The following is a 24810-nucleotide window of genomic DNA, read 5'->3' as shown; positions in this document are numbered from 1 at the left end:
TGGACAGAACTTCAAGGGGAAATGTCAAGACATGCGATGATATACTTGTTCATGGGCCATAGCCAGTGGTTTGGCTGAATGATCAGGAACTCAGAAGAAGCATTATCAGTAAATAGGTGGCAAAGTAGTTTGAGAGAGACTCATATACATGGGTCTCTCTGAGTGGTCAAAAACTGCGAGGATATTTATATTTCCTGGGAGTGCTCAACAATGGTGACCCCAGAAGAGGATAAATTCAATAAGCAAATGGGTAGAATAAACCATCCTCTGGATACCACGCAGTCTCTCTCCCGAGCCACTCCTGTCATCGATGGCCCAGTGGACCCATAATCAAAGTGGCCGCGATGGCAGGGATGCATATTATGCATGACTTCAGTGAAATGGACTTTTACTCACCAAGGCTGACCTGGCTATGCCCACTGCTGAGTGCCCAATTTGCCAGCAACAGAGACCAACACTGATCTATCGTTATGACACCATTTCTCAGGGCGCTTACCCTGGATATGGGTTCACCTATTCTGCATGCAATGCTTCTGCCAAGACTAATCATCTGTGGACTCACTAAATGCCTCATCCACCATCAGAGCATTCCACACAGCATTCCCTCAGACCAAGGCACTCACCTTATGGATACAGAAGTGTGGCAGTGGGCACCTGCTTACGGAATTTACTGGTCTTATCATGTTTCCCATCATCCTAAAGCAGCTGGATTAATAGAATGGTGAAATGGCCTTTTAAAGTTACAATTACAATACCATCTATGTGACAAGACTTTGCCAACCTGGGACAAAGTTCTCCAGAAGGTAACGTATGTTCTGAATCAATGTCCGTCATATAGTGCTTTCTGCCGTAGCCGGAATTAATGGGTACAGAAATCAAGGGGTAGAAGTGAAAATGTCCTCACCCACCATTACCCCTAGTGATCCATTAGCAAAATGTTTGCTTCCTGTTTCCATGACATTATGTTCCCCTGGCTTAGAGGTCTTAGTTTCAGAGGGAGAAATGCTGCCACCAGGAGACACAATGACAATTCCATTAAAGTGACAGTGAAGATTGCCCCCTTGGCATTTTGGGGTACTCCTACCATTCAGGCAATAGGCTAAGAAGGGTGTGTGAGTGTTGGCTGTGGTGATTCACCTGGGTTATCAAGATAAAATCAGACTACTACTCCAAAACGGAGGTATGGAAGAGTAAGCATAGAACACAGGAGATCCCTTAGGGTTCCTGACAGTTCTTACATGCCCTGAGATTAAGGTCAGTGGAAAACTATAACAGCCTAATTTGGCAGGACTGTAAATTATCCAGACTCTTCAGGAATTAAGTTTTGGGTTACACCTCCAGAAAAAAAAATGGAGGAAGGAAGGAAAGAAGGAAGGAAGGAAGGAAGGAAGGAAGGAAGGAAGGAAGGAAGGAAGGAAGGAGGCAGGGAGGGAGGGAGGGAGAGAAGGAAGGAAAGAGAAAGGGAGAGAGAGATAGAGAAAGAAAGAAAGAAAGGAAGAAGGAAAGAAGGAAAGAAAGAAAGGAAAGAAAGAAAGAAAGAAAGAAAGAAAGAAAGAAAGAAAGAAAGAAAGAAAGAAAGAAAGAAAGAAAGAAAGAGAAAGGAAGGAAGGAAGGAAGGAAGGAAGGAAGGAAGGAAGGAAGGAAGGAAGGAAGGAAGGAAGGAAGGAGGGAGGGAGGAAGGGAGTGGGGAAAGAAAATAACTGAAAGGAAAGAAAAGAAAGGAAAGGAAAGTAGAGAAGAGAAAGGAAAAGAAAAGAGAGAGTGAGGAAGGAAAGAAAAAAGAAAAGAACAGAAAGAAAAGACAAGGAAAGAAAACAGAGGAAGAATAGAAGGAAGAAAGGATAGAAGAAAATGAAAGAACAGAAGTGAGAAGGAAAGAAAAGGAAAGAAAGTAAAAGAGAGAGGAACAAAGGAAGGAAAGAAAAAAAGAAAAGAACAGAATAGAAAGAAAAGAGAAGAAAAAAAAATAAATGAGAGAGGAATAAAGGAAGTAATGAAAGAAGAAAAGAAAAGAGAAATCAAAAGGAAAGAAAGAAAAGAGGAACAAAGGAAAGAAAGAGGAGAAATAAGAATAGAAAGAAAAGAGAAGGAAAGAAAAAAAAAGAAATGAAAAAGAAAGGAATGGAAAGAAAAGAGGAAGGAAGGAAGGAAAGAAGGAAGGAAGGAGGGAAGGAAGGAAAGAGATTAAGGAATCCCTACTGAAGTGCTTGCTGAAAGCAAAGAGAACACATAAAGCTTGGTAGAAGAAGGTAGACATCAACACCAGTTACAACCACGTGACCAGGTACAGAAATGAGGACTTTAATTGTCCTAAGTAGTTCCTACTTTTGTGAAAAAAATAGTTTGTATGTGTATACACATGTAATAATATCTTCATCCTTTCTTTTTCTTTACCATGTGACATAAGATTTGTTGATGACAAATCAGCATTTGAGTATTGTTAACTTCACATAATAGTGTTTGGCTTTCGGATTGGTGAATTACTGATTGTAGTAAAGATAGTTGTATTGTGTTAGGTGTAATTATGATGTTATCATTGTATTTACTTGAGATTAGGTATGATCTTAGGAGATGTGTATGGGTTGAAGTTGTCAAGGGGTGGATTTGTGATGGTTAATACTGAGTGTCGACTTCATTTGATTGAAGTATACATGGAATTAACCGTGGGTGCGTCTGTTGGATGTTTTCCCCAAAACAATTAATCTTTCAAGCAGTGACCTGGGGAAGGCAGATTCACCTTAATCTGGTGGGCACAATCTAATCAGCTTTTAGCAAATATAAATCAGGCAGAAAAGTGCAAATTGGTGAGACGGGCCTAGCCTACAAGCCAATGTTAACTACCATGTAGTTGCTAGCTGCTAAAGTTCACAAATGAATTTTTAAATCAAATATGAAAGATTTTACACTGTATGAATTCCCTCCTTTTTGGATTCATCTTAACATTTCCACATACATTTATTTCTGGTTAATTTAGAACATGACAGAGCATCAGTAATTCTGATCAAAGATTCCCACTATAAAAGTCTTCTATCAAATACAATTTTAAAACAGTAGAAGATACTTGAGTATTAATTCTACTCAAAAAGAAAAGAAAAGAGAGAGTGAGGAAGGAAAGAAAAAAGAAAAGAACAGAAAGAAAAGACAAGGACAGAAAACAGAAAAAAGAAAACTTTAACAAATCAAGACTTCTCTAACACCGACTATATTCCTTGAAATCTTTATTTTCATTTGGCTTGGTTATTAAAATGCCTTAGCAAATTTTATGTCATAAGACACATCTAATATTTGCCTTAGGACAAATATTATGCACAATGTGTATGCATAATGTAGGGCATCAATCTGCATGTGTGCATGTCTTTTCTATATGCCTTCCTGCTGTAGTCAAGCTTAGTTCTATTCCAAAAGCCATTCATTGTGTTTTCTTTATTGGCACCCCGAAAGTAGAGACTGCCTAGGGTTTTATTTTGTTATATTACTGTTTTATGGAAATATTTAAAAAGTAATGAGAAAGAATAGGGGAGAAAAAGAAATGTATGGTTTACTTTCTAATCATAAATTAACTGAACTGACTTCACTTTATTAACACACACCATAACTTTGAATCAACTGAACTTCACAAAATGTTCTTAAAATTCTTCTGATTTACAGAAACCAAAGACTGACTTAAGTAATATTGAAAATATAAAATCACAATAGCAAAGACTTGGAATCAACCCGAATGTCCATCAGTGACAGACTGGATTTAGAAAATGTGGTACATACACACCATGGAATACTATGCAGCCATAAAAAAGGATGAGTCCGTGTCCTTTGTAGGGACGTGGATGCAACTGGAAACCATCATTCTCAGCAAACTATCCCAAGAACAGAAAACCAAACACCGCATGTTCTCACTCATAGGTGGGAATTGAACAATGAGATCACTTGGACTCTGGAAGGGGGACATCACACACCAGTGCCTATTATGGGGAGGGGGGAGAGGGGAGGGGTGGCATTGGGAGTTACACCTGATGTAAATGACGAGTTGATGGGTGCTGACGAGTTGATGGGTGCAGCACACCAACACGGCACAAGTATACATATGTAACAAACCTGCACGTTGTGCACATGTATACTAGAACTTAAAGTATGATAATAACAAAAAAGAAGAAGAAGAAGAAGAAAATATAAAATCAAAGTGTGTGTGTGTTTTTTTTTTTAATTTTTTTCTGGAAAGATGGTTTATCATTGTTAATTTCTCAAAGAGAGGACTGAGACTCTAGATTTTAAGATATTTAGCAGCATTTCTAGCCTCTCCGGGCTAGATGCTAGTAAGAGCCTTACCAATTCCACTTCCAGTCATGAACAAGGCCCAGGGTAAAGTTAGGCAAAATCTACTGACCTACAGAAAGCCTAGCCAGTCACATGGACTGTCTGTTACCTCTATGAACTCATTGTCTACAACTGTTTCCCTTCCCACATTCTGCTCTAGCCACAGTAACCTGGCTGTTTTTCAAACAATTTCAGCAGGCTTCTGGTGGGGGTCATTACACTTGTCGAACTTGATGCATGCTTACATGATTATTCCCGTACTGTTTTATTTAGATATTTACTTCAAAGTCACTTTGGAGACAAATTATTGTATGCTTCTTTCACTTGAAACCAAGATGTACTCACAATAGAGAATTTTGCCTCATGTGTTTTATATGAAATTGACTGTATCAATTAATACAAAGAAAACAAAAAACTTTATGGTATAACCACTAAAGCAAAAAAAATAGTAATGTCTATAAACCGAAATTAAAAATGTAACATTTAATGTCAGCATTTGAAACAACATTTTCATGGGACAAAAATGTAGATCTTGTAAATAAAAGCAAACTCTGAGATTAGAAAAAAAATATTTTTTTTATTTTTTTTTATTTTATTTTATTTTTGGATGATTTATTTTTATTTCTTTATTTTATTTTATTTATTATTATTATTATACTTTAAGTTGTAGGGTACAAATAGCGCTTCACAAATAAAACTGACACCAAAACTGCAGAGCAGGCAGGGTCAAACCATTCAGAGAAACCTCAAGCCAATCAAAAGCTCTCTACAGCCAGGAAAATAATATTTCACATCAACCAAGCAAACACTTAATCAAGAGAGACAACTTTATAATTGCAAATTGTCTGGATTGCCATACTGCCTCCTGGACACAGTATCAATGCCAAGGAGTTAGGATTTTAATACGTCAGCTTTCAACCATGAACACACAAAAAAGTTTACTGTAAATGAGGCGTGGTTATTTTGCTCGATACTAAAATTACTTCATAAATTCAAGTCCTGTTTGATGATGATACCATTATTTGCAGGACAGAAAGATTGCTCCTTACGAAATCTTTTTCTAAAATAGAGATTTGGCCCGTGGAGCCAAATACGTGTAATTTCCTGCTTAGACACACATACATGTTTACTTTTCTTTAAATATTTGCTTGTTGTTACCATTTTTATTTTTATTTTTTATCTTTTTACATCTCTCACTCTTTGGGTTCTCTTTACAAGGAAATCACGTGTGTTTAAAATCTCTTTCATCATTACCTTTTGTCAGATAGTTACAGACATTCCAAATAAAGTCATTATTTATTTTTCTGATATGACTGAAAAAATGTTTTGAAGAGATATGCATATAAATAACTTCTTATTCTGAAACATAATCAGTTAGTTTTATTCAATTTTTTTCCTTAATTTTTCAAGGTAAGTTTCACATAATATAAAATTACATTTCAGTATACAATTCAATGGAAGTTAATCTGTTTATGATGTTGTACAATCATCATCTATCTCTAGTTCCTAAATATTTCTATCACATAACAGGAAACACCGTACCTACTGAAGAGTTCTTTTAATTTCCCAGCCCCTGACAACCGGTGGCCATGACTTTTTACCACATGGGTTTTGCACTGCATCAGTTTTCAATCCAACGTGCCAAAGTGATAGAGGTTTTAAAATCGTTCATTGTTCTTTTTCTTTTTCATTTTGCAATTACCAGGCCTTAATCTCCTCTCATCAGTCTAGTAAGAGTGTGTGTGTGAGGGAGAAAATTACATTTATTTCAGGGATTGAGGATATTATTTTCTTATTTATTTATATGCTGTTGCAGAGATGAGATTTTTGCATCTTACACTGTGTAGGTGAGCAGTCTAGATTTTATTTTCACTGGTTACATTTCTCAGACTGGGAAGGAAACATTTTGGGCCAGATTTTTGTTGGTTGCTAGGAGACCAAAGCCCTCTTGTGATGTCATTGCTACTCAGCTTGGGAACCATGGTGATGGTCTAGATTATTTTACCTGCCTAGGACTCCTGAAGTAGCATTTGAAGCTGCAATCTCAAAAACCATGCAGGCTGGAACAGCGGCTAAAGAAATATTTATTTGAGATGGAACATGGTTCTTCAGAAACTCAAGGTTTTTCTCCCAAAGATGAATTAACTGTTTCAGAAGCCTCCACTAGGTCTCCATTGTGTGAGCACACATTCTCTGGGGACTCAGACTTAAGGTCAATGATTGAAGAAAATGCTTTTCAGGTTTTGTCGCAAGGATTCTTGTTAAAAAGGCCATGTTACACAGTTTGTGTCTCTGAGCCAGATAAAGATAATGATTTTTTTTCTCTGACCTTTCCCAGGAAACTTTGGAAAATAGTTGAAAGTGACCAATTCAAGTCTGTTTCATGGGATGAGAATGGAACTTGCATAATGATTAATGAAGAACTCTTCAAGAAAGAAATTTTGGAAAGAAAGCATCCTTACAGAATATTTCAAACTGACAGTATCAGAAGCTTTGTTCGACAGCTCAACATTTATGGATTTAGTAAAATTCGACAGAATTTTCAAAGATCTGCCTTTCTACCCACCTTTCTGGCCGAAGAGAAAGAATCCTCTGTCTTAACCAAGGTACTTAACATATTTCAGTTACCAATTTACATAGAGTATAATGGTAATTTTACTTTGTACATCAGTAAATACGTTAATACATGCAGTATGACAAGATTTTGAAAATTATGTAAAATATTAAGGTAAAAATTATTTAATTTTTTTGAAATTATTGAGTTTAGCTTGAGCATTAAACTTTCAAGGTTTTAAGAAATGTTGGTAACAATTTTGAATCTTACCACTGAACTCCAAATAAATGTACCAAAGCCACTTAATGAAATGTTGCTATTAATATATAACATGTTTTCCCTTGAGGGCTTAACAACTTGAGTGCTTTTTTCCAAAAAGCACATTTGTAAAAATAGTAAACAATGTTCATGAATTATTTGATGACAGTAAGTTTGTGTGATGAAGCAGAAATCTGAAATTTATTGCGTTACGTTTGTTATTGTCACTTGTCCCTTGGTTTAAAGTGGCACTGAATTACATTTTTCTTTTGTTTTAGTTAAAGTGCTATTATAATCCACATTTCAAACGTGGCTGTCCCCAACTTTTAGTAAGAGTGAAAAGAAGAATTGATGTTAAAAATGCTTCACTTACACCTACTTTATTCCATGAAGATTTCAACCAGAAGCATTTTAGAGCAGGGGCTAACATGGAGAATCATAATCCTGCCTTAGCTGCCGAAGTTAGTGAAGAAAGTTTATTTGCAACCTCTACAAATTTAAATATGTCTCTAACAAGGGAATCTTCTGTCGGAAAGATAATTGCTAGTTCATCTGACCCAATTATAAGTGGTTTCCTTCCTCCTTCACGTTCAACCTCAATTGGACCATCAGAGCAAAGTGCAACAGATCAACGTGCCATTTTAAATCAATTGAGCACTATTCATATGCACTCTCATAGCACATACATGCAAGCAAGGGGCCGCATTGTGAATTTTATTACAACCACAACTTCTCAATACCACATAATATCTCCCTTTCAAAACTGTTTTTTGGGGCTGACACTAGAATCACCTGCTGTTCCAACAAGATATCCTGTGGTATCAGTCAATCAGGCTCCACATCCTAACCTGCTACCAGCAGGCAACCGGTGGTTGCAAATGTCTACGATAGCTGATATATCATCTAGCCCTCTTTCCAGGCCAGCTACTCAACCATCACCACTGGACAAATATCACACTAATTACAACTGATCTTCCATTAAAACTGTACCAAATTATGCGTGACAACAGAGACTAACGTTTACATTGACCAAAAACATAACAATAATAATAAAGATTTCCGCAATTATCTTATTGAGCAATAAAATTGCATGTTTACTTTTATGTTTGCTTTTTTTATTTATGAAAGTATAATTAAGAGTAAAATGGTGTTTTGTTTCAGTGGCAGGCTATTGTATATGGATCATTTGAAAGGAAATGTTTCATGTGTCTTTGTAAGTTCCCTAGTTTAGTTCTCTGAAGAGGAAGAAACAATAGTCTTTGGGTTCATTTGCTGTTGAAACAACACAATACCACTGCCTGGGTAATTTGTCAAAAGACTTATTTTGCTTATGGTTCTGGAGGCAGGGAAGTCCAAAGGGCTGCATCTGATGAGATCTTCTTTGTATGTTACAACATGGCAGGATGGCCCCATACGATGAAGGACATGCAATGAACAGAAATTCGGGGTAAAACTCATCCTTTGACCCAAAGCCCACCCACACAACACCTAACTTATGCTCCAGATAATACTCTCTGTCATGAGGTTGCACCCAAATGGCTAAGCACCTCTTAAAAGTCCCACCTGTCAACACTATCACAATGGACACAGAATTTCAACGTGAAAATTGGAGGGACATACCAAACAATGACAGCAGGCAAGGGAAGAGAAGTAACTGGAGTTGGGAAAAAGGATAAGTGACTTCTCAATTAATCTGGCATAAATAAAATGAAGGCATAAATTTGGATGGCACAAAGGGAATAGACGCTCACATAAACACACAAAGACACATACAGACAGACAGAAAATTTAGAGAAAGGTTAACACACACTATATACTTCAGTATTTTCTCAATTACATTTCACCAGTTATTTTAAAGTCGAATTTTAGTTGGCAAAGATTTTCGTCATTGCAGTTCATATCTAGTGAGCTCAGTGACCACGATCACAATTATTTGTGTCATCACTCAAACAATAAATTTTATATCATATTATGCTCTCGGATTGCATCATTGTCAGCACATGGTGGAATTTCACAGCTGGCAGTAACCGTTAACCTTTCTGATCTTACATTAAAGCATTCCAACATGTTTGTGTCTTTAATTATCTCCTGTTAGAGTCCACCTTTCATGTTTTCTAACACACATTTTCTTGCTGCTGCTGCTGCTGCCTCTCCTTCTCCTTCTCCTTCTCCTTCTCCTTCTCGTTCTCCTTCTCGTTCTCCTTCTCCTTCTCCTTCTCCTTCTCCTTCTCCTTCTTCTTCTTCTTCTTCTTTCTTCTCTGAGAACACCTCACTATGTTACCCTGACTGGAGAGCAGTGACATTATTTCAGTTCACTGCAACCTCAACCTCAGCGTTCAAGGAATTCTTATGCCTCAGCCTTTTGAGTAGGTAAAATTACATATGCCCATCATTCTGGACTAATTTTTATGTTTTTAGTAGAAATGGGGTTTCACCTTGTTGGCAGGATGGTCTTAATTCCTGGCCTCACGTGATCCACCCACCTTGGCCCACAAGAGTGCTGGGATTACAAGCTTGAACTACCAAACCCCACCTCTAATTTTCATCACGTTGTCTGATGCTCCATGCAAAATCAGATTTAATTGCTTTTGTCAGGATTTAATATCTTTTAGATTCTGGGTCCATATCCTCAACATGGCTGAACAAATCCCTTCCAGATCTGATATTTGTTTTCCTTTCATCTTCATCTTTCTGTTTCACCACAGTCAGACATTCAGACAGCTCCACTTTCAGACATGACCTTATCCATCTGGTACCTTTGGTCCTATCATTTTCTTGGAGATAAAAGTCTCTCTCCCTATTTGCCTACTTAAGATTCCTACAGCACAGACATCACTCCTTCCAGGAGGTGTTTCTTATCTATCACATTAGTTTTCTTGTCTGCCTGTCTATCTGTCTTGGATACCCAGCACTGATGTAACACAGTACGTGAAAAATATATATATCTGTGTGTGTGTGTATGTGTGTGTGTATATACATTCCTCTGAATATATGTGTATGTGTACGTGTGTGTGTGTGTGTGTGTGTGTGTGTGTGTGTGTATACACCAGCACTTTGGGAGGCCGAGGCGACTGGATCACCTGAGGTCAGGAGTTTCAGACCAGCCTGACCAACATGGAGAATCCCTTCTCTACTAAAAATACAAAATTAGTCCAGTATGGAGGCACATTCCTGAAATCCAAGTTACTCGGGAGGCTGAGGCGGGGCAATCCCTTCAATCCAAGATGTGAAGCTTGCAGTGAGCTGAGATAGCATAGCATTGCACTCCAGCCTGGGTAACAAAAGAGAAGCTTCATCTCAAAAAAAGAAAAGGAAAAAAAGAAAAGAAAAGGAGAAAGAAGAAGAGATGAGAAGAGAAGAGAAAATAAAATAAAATAAATGATTTTCTGCCTACTTTGGCTTTATGGGGAATCAGAGCATCACTGACCTCTAATAAGAGAAGACTGGCTCCACACATGGCTTCACAGAAGTGGTAACACAAGTTTTTGTTGTTGTTGTTGTTGTTTGTTTGTTTGTTTTTTCTGGTGTGTTTGTGTGGAGTAGCTTGGCTATTACCCCTTGAAGTGTTTTGTGTGATTGTGTGTGGTTAGGTCATCTTCTCTGCGTCCTTTGTCTGAGAGAAAACAATTTTTTCTTGAGGTCCTTTTTATCTGTGCCTATTGGAGATTCTGGATTGGAAACTTCTACAGTCTGTCATTGGCAACATATGGAAGAGAATAAGAAAACTCAGTAAAGTGACCACATTATCACTCTTCAAGTCCTGAAGTCCCTAAAGAAAGTGTCTTCCCTTTCTACCTTTCAGAACCTGTCCTTGTGTTTTGTCATAGTATCTGTGGTGTTTTAGATGTTCACAGGAAACACTGGGTTATTGCATTATAACTGGAAATCCTAGGAAGTGAAAATTTGAGGACAGCTTTAAAAGTACCATGCAAACTAAATCTCATGATGCAAAACATCAGAAGATATGATTACAGAGAATGACATGGTGTGATTTACCTACAATAAAGTGATTTTTATGAAATAAAGTCTTCACCCAAATTAAATAATCTCAAAGAAGTCTTCTGAGACCAGTTCGGTTGTGGAGACCCTAATTCAGTGGCGTTAGAGGAATTAAAGACCTCCACACAGATATATAAAGTGCAGAGTGTTAATCAACGGACCGAAAGCCTTCAGAGATGAGAGCCATGAACACGGTTTTACCCACATATTTGTTGGCAGCAAGCCAGTGATACGCATTGTTTCTATAGGCTGTAGATTCACAAAAGTGTGAGACAAAAGGAAGGATACTCACTAGTTATCTGCAGCAGGTACATGTCCTTGAGGCACAGATCACTCATGATATTGTTTATGGTTCAGGAATGCCTTAAGCAGTTTTCTCCCCTGGGTGGGCCAGTGGTTCCTTGGCCTCATTCCAGTAAACCCACAACCATCAGCCTGGGCATCATAGCCATCACAGGCATGTCAGAGTGCTTCAGAGATTTTGTGTATAGCCGGTTTGGGGGCCTATTGCCAGATTTGGGGGCGGGTTCCCAACATGTTCCCCTATTTTGTTTTTCCAAGGAGATAAAAGCAAAGGTGGCTTTCTTCTTCTTCTTCCTCTTCTTCTTCTTCTTCTTCTTCTGCTTCTGCTTCTGCTTCTGCTTCTGCTTCTGCTTCTTCTGCTTCTGCTTCTGCTTCTGCTTCTGCTTCTGCTTCTGTTTCTCCTCCTCCTCCTCCTCCCCCTCCCCCTCCTCCTCCTCCTCCTCCTCCTCCTCCTCCTCCTCCTCCTCCTCCTCCTCCTCCTCCTCCTCCTCCTCCTCCTCCTTCTTCTTCTTCTTCTTCTTCTTCTTCTTCTTCTTCTTCTTCTTCTTCTTCTTCTTCTTCTTCTTCTTCTTCTTCTTCTTCTTCTTCTTCTTTAATACGGTGAGCTACTTCTCACAGGAGTCAGGATCTGTATCTGCAGACTATACAAAGACAAACAACACAGATTAAAAGCACAATCATCATTGAAACCACAGAGCCTCCAAGTGTTTTATCCATGTTAATGGGTTAGTAGCTATTAATCCTTCTGCAGCTCCATCAAGCATCCATGTTCCTGGCATTAAGATCAATTGTGCCTGGGATACTTTAAATATTTGTTCTTTTTAATTTTGTAATATCCAAAGACATGTTTGTAGAGTGTCCATCTAGAGGCTTTTTTATTCTTTCCCAAATTTTGATCTTGTTAAGAGTCATTAATGGTTTCCCAGTTGCTTCTGTTTAGCTCCTAGAGCAGGCCATATCATCTGATGTTGAGGTGCCATTATACCGCCATGCTTCCAGAGGAACTCTTGTCATATTTCTTACCATTTCTAACATCTGAACATTTTGTTCAGACCAGTTGAACATAGTGACTTTGGCAGGCAGACTGTGAGGTGAAATGTCAGCTAAACATCCCCTTAGAGGACAAATCAAACGTGATGCCATAGGAATCGTTGCACAGCACCTCTGCCTGTTCTGCAGTTCAATTTTACCAAACAAGTAAGTTCATTGTTTCTGGCCCTGTCAAATTCTGTTTGCAAATAGGTTTTTGGGGGTGGTGTGCCTCAATTATAGTAGATTTATTATCATAAATACTGAGACGTGTAACTGTGTCATCGCTGCTAGAAGAATACTCATTGCATTAGTGATCACCACTGTCATAGCTCTCATTAAATTACTCATCATGACTGGATGTTCCACTTTCCTCAGGTTTTCTTCCACCATCTGTGACAGCTTCTTGATCTGTCCCCAGGTAGGTGGCCATGTTCAATGGGTGTTGCTCGTGATAATTGCAGTACTCCTCAGCATCAACTTAGACAACCCTGCCACCGATGGTTCTTTGGGATCCTCTCAAAACCTCTTCCTGGGTGTCTCGCTCATAGTGGAGCCTTAGATGTCTCAATGGTGCCCACGTTGGGAGTTGACTCTCTCCTGGAGAAACACAAGCATAACCTCTACCCCATGTTATTATTTTACCTACTTCACAAATTTCTGTCACTGGATCTCTCCACCAAATCAGTTTTTCTGCTTCTGTCTTTGCAACTGGCTTCTGTAAATGCTCTTCAGCTGCTGATAGCACCTGGCCTCTAGACAGGCTCAAAAAATTTAAAGTCAATAATGCTAGATTCAATTGCATATGTGGTGTCCAGTAGTCCCTGTTTTCCCCTTTTGCTTTTGCAACCACTGTTTCAGGGAGAGATTCATTCTTTCCACTATGGCTTGTCCTTGAAAATTATGTGAGATACCAGCAATGGGTTCAATATTCCGTATAGAGAAAAATATAGCTGGGGCCGGGTGCGGTAGCTCAAGCCTGTAATCCCAGCACTTTGGGAGGCCGAGACGGGCGGATCACGAGGTCAGGAGATCGAGACCATCCTGGCTAACCTGGTGAAACCCCGTCTCTACTAAAAAAAAATACAAAATACTAGCCGGGCAAGGTGGCGGGCGCCTGTAGTCCCAGCTCCTCGGGAGGCTGAGGCAGGAGAATGGCGTGAACCCGGGAGGCGGAGCTTGCAGTGAGCTGAGATCCAGCCACTGCACTCCAGCCTGGGCAACAGAACGAGACTCCATCTCAAAAAAAAAAAAAAAAAAAAAAAATATATATATATATATATATATATATATATATATATATATATATATCTGGAGCTTCACTAGTATAGCCTGAGATAATGTCTATTTTGATAGAGGCCAGAATGCCCATGAAGACAAAACACTGCGAAAGGTGACATTTAACACAGGCAGAAGACTCTCCTGATTGGCACGTAGCCCAAAGTGAGAAAAGGTGTTTACACACACATGTACATAAACTAGTCTTCCAAATGAGGGAACATGTGTGACATCCACTTGCCAAAGAGAATTAGGTTCCAATCCTCGAGGGTTAACTCCTCCTGTAGAAGACGAGGAATGCACGATTTGACAAGTTGGGTATCGCTGGATAATAGCTTTAGCTTTTCTCCAGGTAATGTTGTGTCTTTGTTTGAGACGAAAGACATTCACATGGGTTAAATTGTGAAAGTGTTTGGCATTAGATATTGTAGCAGCAACTAGGCGATCAGACATTTGATTCCCCACAGTCAAAGGTCCTAGAAGAGGTGTATGAGCTCTTCTATGAGTAATGTGAAAAGAGTGCATTCTACCCCTAGCTGCTGTTTGTACTTGGGTAAATAAAGTCATCAATTGCTCATCAGTGTGGAATCATAGCTGAGCATTTTCAAGTAACTGTGTAAAGTGAACCACATGTGAAGAATCAGAAGTCACATTTATAGGCATATTAAAAGAAGTTCCTACCTCAATTATAGCTGCAAGCTCCGCCTTTTGAGCTGAAGTATAGGGCATCCAGAAAACTTTACCTTGTGCCAAATAAGAAGCTTTACCATTAGTAGACCCATCTGTGAAGATATTTTTAGCATTTCAATGGGTTTACATTTAGTTATTTTAGGGAGAATCCAAATACTTAATTTCAAAAATTGAAATAATTTTGTTTTTGGAAAATAGTTATCAAGAATACCTATAAAGTCAGCTAAATGGGTTTGTCAAGTAAGACTATTTATAAAAGCCTTCTGTGTTTGTGCCTTTGTAAGGGGGAAAATAATTTTTCCAGGATCATATCCATGTAATTTAACAATCTGAGTTCTCCCATTTCCTATCATAGTAGCAATTTGATCAAAATAAGTAGTCAAAGTCCATGAATTACTATGTGGAGGAAAAATCCATTCTACAAGAGATTTCCCTTGAACAACCAACACCAGTAAGTGAATGCTGAGTTGAAAAAATTAACAAATCTAGAACCAGAGCACACACTTGTCCCATTGTTACCCTGACGCTTCCGAACTCCCCTTCTTACTCACCATGGGGATTGCTTAAGAGCACCCAGGTGTCCTCCAGTGTGGTTCCACATTCTCCAAACATCACTCTGGCGAGCCTTTGAACTGGATTTGAGCCACCTATGTGGTCACCACTTGCCGAGGCGAGCTCGGTCGTGCAGACAGTAACCCAGTGGTGCTAGTTGCCTTAAAGACCCACACACAGAAAGATAGAGTGTGGAGTGGCAATTGGGGACTGAAAGTCTCTAGAGCTGAGAGCCACGAACAGAGTTTTACACACATATTTATTGACAGCAAGCCAGTGATAAGCATTGTTTCTACAGATAAAACAGGAGACAAAGGATGGGCTCTGGCTAGCTGTCTGCAGCAGGAATATGTCCCTGAGGCCACAGATCGCTCATCCTACTGTCGCCCGGAGTGTGCCAGGTGTTCCCTGCCCTCATTCTGGTAAACCAACAACCTTTAGCATGGGCATCATAACAATCACAAGCATGTCACAGTGCTGCAGAGATACTGTTTATAGCCAGTTTTGGGGACAGTCTATAGCCAGATTTTTGGGTCTGTTCCCAACAAAGTCTTTATAATATATGTAAAATAGTCAATGATGTATAGAATATTAATAATATAGGTCAATGGAAAAGTAATAAAACACCTGTCCTACACTTGGAAATAAAATAAAGCTGGCAAGGCTTCCAGAATATAAAAGCAAAAATATGTTCTTCCTCAATTGCAGAAGGGTTATAGTAAAAATACCTATATTAGCGGTTTTATTTGTTAAGTGACAAATATTTAATAGAAGTCAAGCACTTATTTCTAATTCACTGAAGCAAAGTTAAAAGTTGCCAAAGCAACTGTTGTGAAAGCCAGAGATTGTAAGTGTAAGACAAATTTTTAAAAAAATCACACTGACTATCAAGAAAAAAAAAAAAAATCACTGAGGTTTGGGCTCCAACAATATTAGCTTGAGATTAAACTTGGTAGTTCATTGAAACAGTCAACGAGGAGTATATTTAGATATATTCGCAGGAAAGGGACCATTTCTGTGTTCGATGGGGTTGGGCTCCCTGCCTAAATAATTGGTGAAAGAAAGTGTGGTTCAGGCATTTAGGTAAAATATTTAAGTCAGTACAGAAAGTCATGTCCCACAGATATTAGGAACTAACACAGAGTGAGGTTTTTAATGAAATCCAAAGAGAAAAGATTTTTATCTCAACCTCTATTGTGTGGAATATTCAAGACTGAGGATAGATTTTTCCTGTTACCCACAAAATAAAACTACCCCCAAAGCAGAAACTGGCATAAAATACTAGGTTAAACAATTAAGTTCCTAAACATCTGAAAAGAGTAACATAAAACTGCCTCCCTAAGAATCATTTAACACCCAAGAACTAAAGATTGCTTTACCACTCCACAGACAACATTAAGAATTCACTGATGGATGTTCCATGTCCTAAGGGGTAGCCAAGGAAGACTTGGCTTAAGGCTCATACTCAAGCAGAAGAAGTTGAATCAAAATAAGTCTTCATCCACAAGTAGGTTTAGGTGTTCTCTCAGCAGAAGAAATGGAGTCTAAAGGCAAAAACCCGTGGGTAGGAGGACAAAAATAATTGTTTTAAATAGACAATTATACATTTTTGAAAAATGAAACACATACTACAGGAACTAAAATAATTTTTTTTCATTTGTTTGTTTCTTATGCAGTACATTCTGCACAAGTACAGCAAGAATAAATTCTTTCCTAAGTATATCTGTAAGTAAGTTTGCCAGGTGCAGGGGGATAATGATAAAGTTGAAATGCCACATTTCAACTAAAATTTTGGTTACCTGTTGACATACAACAAAAAAATTGGTTTTCAGTATGAGCCTGTCCTATGTGATATTGAAAATATTACTAAATTGATAGAATATTGAGAGTTATACTAAAATGTTATTTGTTGATTATTTAAAAAGAAAATGTAACTGGTAATCCTGTATTACATCTGGTGACCATAGATGAAACAGGAGTTAGGAAAGTTGAACTCTGTGGTGGAAGATTTTATATACATTTGCAAGAAATAACAGAAGACAAAAATACATAGAAAGGGAAACACACAGATTACGAAAATAATCTCTACACAAAATAGGTATCCACATAAGTTATCATTTACTCAAAATACATTTTTTAACTCACAAAGATTATGTCAATATTAAAGACTTATCAAAAGACCAAGGCAAAGAAACACAAGGCTAGTTTATTTTACCAAAGAGGAAAGTAAATCTCAAAATAAAAGAGGTATGCAGGAAGATTTTATGTGTGTGTCTTTTTTGTTTGTTTTCTGAACAGGGCTGGAAATATGTTTTCCTTTATTTAAAAAACGCCAACCAATTGGCTCCTTCTGATTAGCTCAGAAAGTGTAAAAGTATGGTGATTAATGTCCAAAGCAGGAAAGAAAAGATATAAGTAAAAAAAGTAAATGAATACAATTAGAAAAACAGGTGGTGGGTGGGGAGAGGTAGAGAAGAACAAAATCAGATGGGAGGCAAAGGGAGAGACAAAGAAAATCTACGGTAAATAAAAAACTGAGCAGTAATTGGTTATGTAGATAAAAGAGTAAGCATATTAGATGTAAGCTGTTTAATCTCATATGTTAAAACATAAAGTACTCTAACATTAGATTGATAAAAATCTGCTTTCACCTAGGAGTAATCACACTGAAATATTGAAAATAAAGATTCGGAGAAAAGTAACAATTGTGTGTTTAAAAACTTAGGCCACTGTTATTACATAAGGCAAAGATGAAATTTAGAGAAAATGCAAGGAATAAAGAGGGACAACTATAGATAACTTAAAAGGCAACAGACAAAACATGAAATATCAATATATAAAAAATAAAGATAACAGTCACAAATGTGAATTCCTCAGTAGTGTTCCCTCAATATACACCTGAGACAAATTTTATGAATGTCTATTTATGAAGACAAGTCCCAATTGCAGTGAGAGGTGTTATAGATATTACTCATCTAGACAGATGAGTATACAGATATTTAGTACTTAATAGAAATCCTTTCAATGTTTGTGTAGTTACTTTTCTTCAGTTTCTGCAGTACAGATGTGTATTTCACCAAACTAATGTAGATGTTCAAATACCTCACTTTCTGTCTCAAGCTGCTGGGATGTACCTCCAAGGAAAACTTTCCAGTAGTTAAATCTTTTTCTTTAGAACAAATATTGGAGGTATTACCTTAGCACTTTTAAAAGGCAACACTTTGTCAAAATGATTGTTCATACTTTGGAAATTTGTGGCATATTCACATTTATTGCTAGAGTAGTTCTGCCAGCACACTCATTGGAATGTGTGATACTCCTTAATAGGGACCTGTGACATACCACCAGCGGGGGATGTGACCACGAATTCACATATATGCCATCTGTCCTCAAATAACTGCTATCTACATAGGAAATAAAATGGAGTTGGTGTGAAGTTTCCTTTTTTTTTTTTTTTTTTTTTTTTTTGAGACGGAGTCTCGCTCTGTTCCCCGGGCTGGAGTGCAGTGGCCGGATCTCAGCTCACTGCAAGCTCCGCCTCCCGGGTTCCCGCCATTCTCCTGCCTCAGCCTCCCGAGGAGCTGGGACTACAGGCGCCGCCACCTCGCCCGGCTCGTTTTTTGTATTTTTTAGTAGAGACGGGGTTTCACCGGGTTAGCCAGGATGGTCTCGATCTCCTGACCTCGTGATCCACCCGTCTCGGCCTCCCAAAGTGCTGGGATTACAGGCTTGAGCCACCGCGCCTGGCGGAAGTTTCAATTCTTACAGCTGATATTTATTAATCTTTCCTCAAAGATAATGTGATTTGTATGACCGACTTTTCAAATTAACTTTTCTTCCCAAGTCCAGGCCCTATTGATTTCCTCAGCCGAGAAGAAAATATTTTTCAAAAATGCAATAATTAGCTACAATTATGCTGACTCTTCTACTAAGGAATTCGGATTCTGACTCATTGATAAGCTTTCCAGAAGTAATTTTTTAATCTGCTACTAAAAGATCTGGATTCTGACTCATTGACAAACTTTCCAAAAGTTATTTTATAATAAGTTATGGATTTCAACAACACACTCATCCAGTTTTCATTATCCTTGGGAAATAAATGCCAGATCCACCTTAAGGAGTAAGTTTTTTTTTTTCTAAGAATTTATAACACAACCACAGACCCAAGTATCTTTCATGGAATTTTGTTCCTTAAATATTTTTATTGATTAAAAGGGTTACCTTATTAAAATGACCACCATTTTCAACCATTTTTCAGTGGTCTGGGTACACAGTTTCATGACCACTTTCTAAAACCTCATTTCAAGCTGGCCACAGACCACTAATCTCTTACTTTTATGGATTTGAAGACATATTTTAAATTAGGGCTAGTATTTAATATTTTTTACCTAAAACTTTATTTCCTGGAATAATAAAGTTTGATGTTCAGCAAGAAATCTACCTGAGTTAAGCCAATTTCAAAACAAGTTTGTCTTCTGCATTATTGTTGTGTTCCAGACATTCAGTGACTATAGGTACTGGGTATTAGTGATGGTAAACTTTGTGTTCTTCATTATGAAATAATCTATGTAACTGTTGGGTACATCAGTGTTTTTAAACGCACTGCTAAATATAGGATTAACTATGCATATTCATGTTAAGAATTAACTTGTGATTTGGCTGTTTCCTGGATTTTATAATATGCATGTGCAGAAATGTATTCAAAATTGAGGAAGCAAGCATACCATTATCTGAGTACTTATAAACTTGAACATCAAGTATCATATATCTTTTTTTTATTATCATTGAGAGACGTTCCCTTCTGTGTAGAATGGCTGTCTCAGTGTTTTGTTTCCATTTGCAAGACAGATTTAACTATTTTATTTTTCCAGCAGTGCTGGTGCATCAGAGTCCAGTGTTCTAGAAGAGGCAGTGTCTCAACGCTAATTTTACATTCCTCATTCTGGTAGCTACAGGAATTTTTGAAAGTATTGTTTACGTAGTCTGATATTTTTTATATAAAGAGTAATAAATTTTGCTATGTATAAATTTTCATAATCTAAAAGTGAATCAACATTTTCAATCCTTGAATCCCAGGATTTTTGGGAGGCCGAAGTGGGTGGATAAGGAGTTTGGGAGGAGGTTGAGGCCAGAGAATGGTGTGAATCCAGGAGGTGGGGCTTGCAGTGAGCTGAGATTACACCATTGCACCCAGTCTGGGCAACAGAGCGCGAATCCGTCTCAAAACAGACAGATAGATAGATAAATAAATAAATAAAAACATTTTCAATCAGTGCCATGGGATTCCTGAAGTTCTAATCAAGGGTTGCAATACATATTTGTAGATAATAGTCAATACTTATACATGCTTCTTTTAAGAATCTATTGGGGTGGAAACAGTTGTGGATGTACTGAGAGTAATGAAATAAAATTATAGCTTCATTTACTTGCCTTTTTACCATGTATAAATCCTATCTTTCTTTGTCCTCAGTATGACGTCACTTTTGAACAATGTGCATGGGAAAGATTTCACATTGTTGTAAATATCAAGTCTGTGAATGCTACTTATTTCTGTCAAAAATCTCCTCAGAAATTTGAGAAAATATTATAAGCCACTGGTACTGTATTGGACATAAAAGTGCAGCTAGCACTTCTGTGTAAAGTTATAAGTTTTCTGACTATTTTTGCAATAAATAAAATCCATCTACCTGTAAGATTAACAAGGCTTAAACTTGGGCAGAGTACAACAGTAAGGGCCCCTCTGTAGTTGGTTATTTCTTCAAATCGATGGTACAAAAGTCTATGGAAAGACTTACTCAGGAATACACAGAAATCTAGTTCTAGTAGTTACTCTCTAGAGTGGCAGAACTAAATGTGCCTCAGGAATGTATTGAAAAATCTGTTTGGACTCCCTATCTGTCACAATGATTCTAAATTTGGATTCTCTGCATCTGACATTTCTTAGTGAAGCCTAGTCTTTGTCACTATTGACACATGGCCATTCCTAAATGAGGTGCTGACTCTGGATCATCCCCCTTCATTCATCCATGGAAGGAAACGAGTCTGCAGTTCAATTGGTGTGCTATTTGCCACACTACTTACTACTTTCTGTCTAAGTAACATTTTGGGCAATTATTGAATTCACATGAATCAACAAAGGAAACTGTAAATAAGACATAAGATCACCAGCAGTCCCTAAATTGTCAAACGTGATCTTGGCACAAAACCTGGGATGCTCTACAGGTTTGAGTATAGTTTTTATTCCAGGTCTGCCTTGTAAAACTTGATTTTTAAGACACGAAAATGAAGTCAATTTTAGGGGAGGAACACTGTATTTATAAACTAATGAAATACGTGAAGCCCATTCATGAAGTAGGATGAGCAAAGTTTCCACAATAAAGATGCTATCCCCATATGTTCCTGCTGCTATAACACAACACCTTAGACTGGGTAAGTCATAAAACCAGAAATGTGTTTCTTACAGTTTTACAGGCTGGGAAGTCCAAGATCAAAGCACTGGCAGGTTCAGTGTCTGGTGAAGGCCTGGTCTCTGCTTCCAAGATGGCACCTTGTTGCTGTGTTCTCGAGAGAGGACAAATAGAGTGTCCTCAAATGGCAGAAGGGCAAAAGTGCCTAGTTTCACTGAGCCCCTTTATAGGGTTGCTAATTGCACTCTTAATTGCCTCCAAAAGCCACCCACCCACTTTAATTCTATCACGCTGGAGGGTTTAAATTCCAACATATGAATTCCGGAAGGACACACACATTCAAATCGCAGGTATCAAATATAAAGACCAGAGGCCGTATCTAACTATTCATAATGCCTAGGAAAATCTGTGCTTGTATGTTTGGGGAGGAAAAAGAAAAGTGCTGGGAGAAAACGACCTCCTGTTTTACAGATGGCAGTGCTTCACTGGAGAGGAAAGAAAATAGCTTAACCTCCAAATAGTAGACCTGGAGTTGATCAATGTGATAGGTTACGCTCGTTTAAAATTTTAGGAAAAATTAAGGTTAAAAAAACAGCTCTTTTTAGTGTAATGAATGAGAAATTCTGTGACTGGAGAAGGTGTCTAACATGACTAGATTATTGTTGGTTCATACACTATAGTACCAAATAAAATTATGGGAGAAAAACACAGTAGACTAAACATAGATTTTTATTGAGAGTTTTATCTGATGACAGAGAAATGTTTACAGAGGAGTAAATATTACGTAACTTCTGGTCATATGTAACTTAGAAGCTGGGCGGTAAACGTGGTTACCAAAAGTCATCTGGTTCTTCATGAGAAAAACCTGTTAAATTATTAAGGGAAAGACCACAGTTATAACATAAAAAAGAAATAAAAAAGTGTCTCAGGTTTATTTGGTATCTTCATAATGTTCTCAATTTCTTCCCTGGGGAGTTTCTGCATTAGATTACAAGTTATATTAGGATCAATTTCACAAGTTAAAAAACTCTATCAGTTGTTTTCACAATCAGTAACTCTTAATGATTCCATAACTTCTTTCAGGCAGATTTCTAATCGTTTCTCTTGACTGACAAAATAAACGGTTAACAGTGTGTGTATGGAACACGGTGTGTTGGGAAACTAGGTACATTTCGACTTCATGACTAGACTGAAGTATGTCCATAGGGAGACTTCTTGGATCATCCTTCTTGAGCTCTGATTACATGGGGGAATGACAAGAATTTTGAAATTAGGTACGCATTAATTTTGTAAAATACTTTGCTGTAAGAACCATTATTGGAACACATAGCTCATTTAAAAACCTAAGAAATGCAGTGACTTATAAAAATGAAATTTAGCAAGTACATCAAAATAAACCATCAGGTATGCGTTTAACCCCAGGATACTTCAGACTCACAAAAAGAATATTAATGTCAGAACTCACGTACTTGTTGTATGATGATAGATCCTTTCTTTCTATTCCTAAAATATGGAGCCATCCCGACCTTTACAAACAAATTGTCTGTTCCCTCTGCATCTTGGCATGAGTACCTACATCTCAAATGTTTAAATAGGCCTCATTCACAGAGACAATTATGCGGACTTTTCTCTTCTGGTTCTAACCTCTAACAATTTTTTTAAATAAGTAAGTTAGCAATGCAAACAAGCAGAAAAATTTATAGGTTCACCTGAGGACCATGAACGTTTTTGCTCCGCCTTGTTCTACATCATCAGCAGGGACTGAGTTACTTGCAAAATTAAGAGAAAAGGAACACAGTTTCTTCTCTATCTCCACCCGCCATCTCTTCACAATCCTTCTCATGAAATTAAAATATCTGAAGAGAGAGTTGATAATTTCTGCAGGCAGAAATGCAACTGCCTCTGTTCTAGAAGAAGAAGAAGAAAAAAGTTACTCATAAAAGAGATTGCTTTCTCATATGGAATAGTAATTTCAAGATAGCAATGTTGTTTAAGCACCTCTTTATCAGGAAAGAAACAGGAAGAATAACTACTTCTCTCCTCTGGTGTATATTTTGTACCTACATGGTGGAATACGCAAACCTCTTTGGACACAATGGAAGGACATGAAGTATGTCCATTGGACACTTTATATCAGAGACAGAAAATTTCAGCTTTTTCCATTTCCTTTGAGCCCAGATGAAGAAGTGAAATGATGAATATAAAAATTTCTCAATAACACCAATGTTACTCACTATGCTGCTTAATAATTTATTATCATTATTATTACTATTATTATTATTACTATTATTTGGGGGATGGAGTCTCCCTCTGTCACCCAGGCTGGAGTGCAGTTGAGTGGTCAGCTCAGTGCAACTTCCACCTCCTGGGTTCAAGTGAATCTCGTGCCTCAGCCTCCCAAGTAGCTGCAGCTGCAGACACATTCCACCACGCCTGGCTAATTTTTGTATTTTTAGCAGATATGGTGTTTCAGCCAGGATGGTCTCGATCTCCTGACCTTGTGATCCACTAGTCTCAGCCTCCCAAAGTGCTGGGATTACAGACATGAGCCACTGCAACTGGTCAGGAATTGGTAAAGCCAGTATTATAATCTGCATTCCACCTCAGAGGCAGAACACCAAGTTATTCAGTTGAATTCCCTTATCTTATTACATTACTTTTGCTCCCTGTCGCAGGTCTGTGACAAATGGCTGCCTGTCAGAAACTTCCTCTTGTGGCCATGGCACCTACTCATCTGCTTCAGCCCTTCCCTGCTCTAGTACTGGGTAGCGGCTTGCTGACCATCTGCCTTAGTGACTAGAAATTCAGGATGTCACAAGCTTGGTTTGATTCACTGTTGTGTGATCAGCCCCAAGGAAACGGCCCAGCAGAGACAGGCTCTATATCAGATGTTACGGAGTGCTTTCCAAAGCATATTGACACTTCAATCAGAAAAATCAAGCTTCTCACAATCCCTTGCCTCTTTAAGTAATTCTGTGTGTTCCTGAATGCCATGACTATAACCAAGAAACTGCTAACCAGACGTTTTGGAAATGTTTTTATGCTGATGTATTTCTAATGTTTGGGAGGGAATAAGAGGTGGCTTCACTTGAGGAAATTTCTTTCATATTTGAGAAGTAATTACTTTGGTCCCAAAAGAAAAGGACCTAGCTGTTTGCTCATCCCCGTCACTGAGGACAAAGCTGCCACTGCGGTGGGAGTTAAGGGACAGGAGAGACCAATGCGGGGAACAGGAGGATTTTGCAAGGTGTACTTTGACTTAGTGGAATAACATTTAAAGAGTGAGCCCTGAACAAAGACAGGGCTTCACTTTTACACATCCAACCAAAGAAGGTTGGCCGGCTAGTGGCATGGAATCTGCAGGACAGACAAGCAAGCTTATAGAAGCAGAACAAATACAGTTTTAAAAAGTGTCAGGTGTTGTAATTC

The 24810-nt window shown here is 38.1% G+C and overlaps 1 protein-coding gene across 3 annotated transcripts; it reads left to right on the top strand.

The window, feature by feature from the left end:
- Nucleotides 1–6290: 6290 nt before the first annotated feature.
- LOC139361194 (heat shock transcription factor, Y-linked-like) lies at nt 6291–24397 on the top strand. 3 transcript variants are annotated; one of them, XM_071089708.1, is made up of 3 exons: nt 6291–6917; nt 12833–12875; nt 24057–24397. In XM_071089708.1, the coding sequence occupies exons 1-2, from the start codon at nt 6405–6407 to the stop codon at nt 12851–12853; spliced, it is 534 nt and encodes a 177-aa protein (XP_070945809.1). In that variant the 5' UTR covers nt 6291–6404; the 3' UTR covers nt 12854–12875; nt 24057–24397. The 3 variants fall into 3 exon arrangements, with proteins under 3 accessions (XP_070945809.1, XP_070945808.1, XP_070945807.1); XM_071089707.1 differs by lacking the exon at nt 12833–12875; XM_071089706.1 differs by lacking the exons at nt 12833–12875; nt 24057–24397 and adding an exon at nt 7402–8226.
- Nucleotides 24398–24810: the final 413 nt, after the last annotated feature.

This window comes from Macaca nemestrina, assembly GCF_043159975.1.
Source record: "Macaca nemestrina isolate mMacNem1 chromosome Y unlocalized genomic scaffold, mMacNem.hap1 SUPER_Y_unloc_1, whole genome shotgun sequence".
Taxonomy (NCBI): Eukaryota; Metazoa; Chordata; class Mammalia; order Primates; family Cercopithecidae; genus Macaca; species Macaca nemestrina.
The sequence above is the reverse complement of the archived record's forward strand: the minus strand, read 5'-3'. Positions and strand labels throughout refer to the sequence as shown.

What these genes read in the sequence shown, in the direction of transcription:
- LOC139361194 (XM_071089706.1), top strand. Translation starts at nt 6,405, where the DNA reads ATGGAACATGGTTCTTCAGAAACTCAAGGTTTTTCTCCCAAAGATGAA. An exon ending in AATCCTCTGTCTTAACCAAG is followed by an intron (nt 6,918 to 7,401) that starts GTACTTAACATA and finishes CTTTTGTTTTAG; the next exon opens with TTAAAGTGCTATTATAATCC.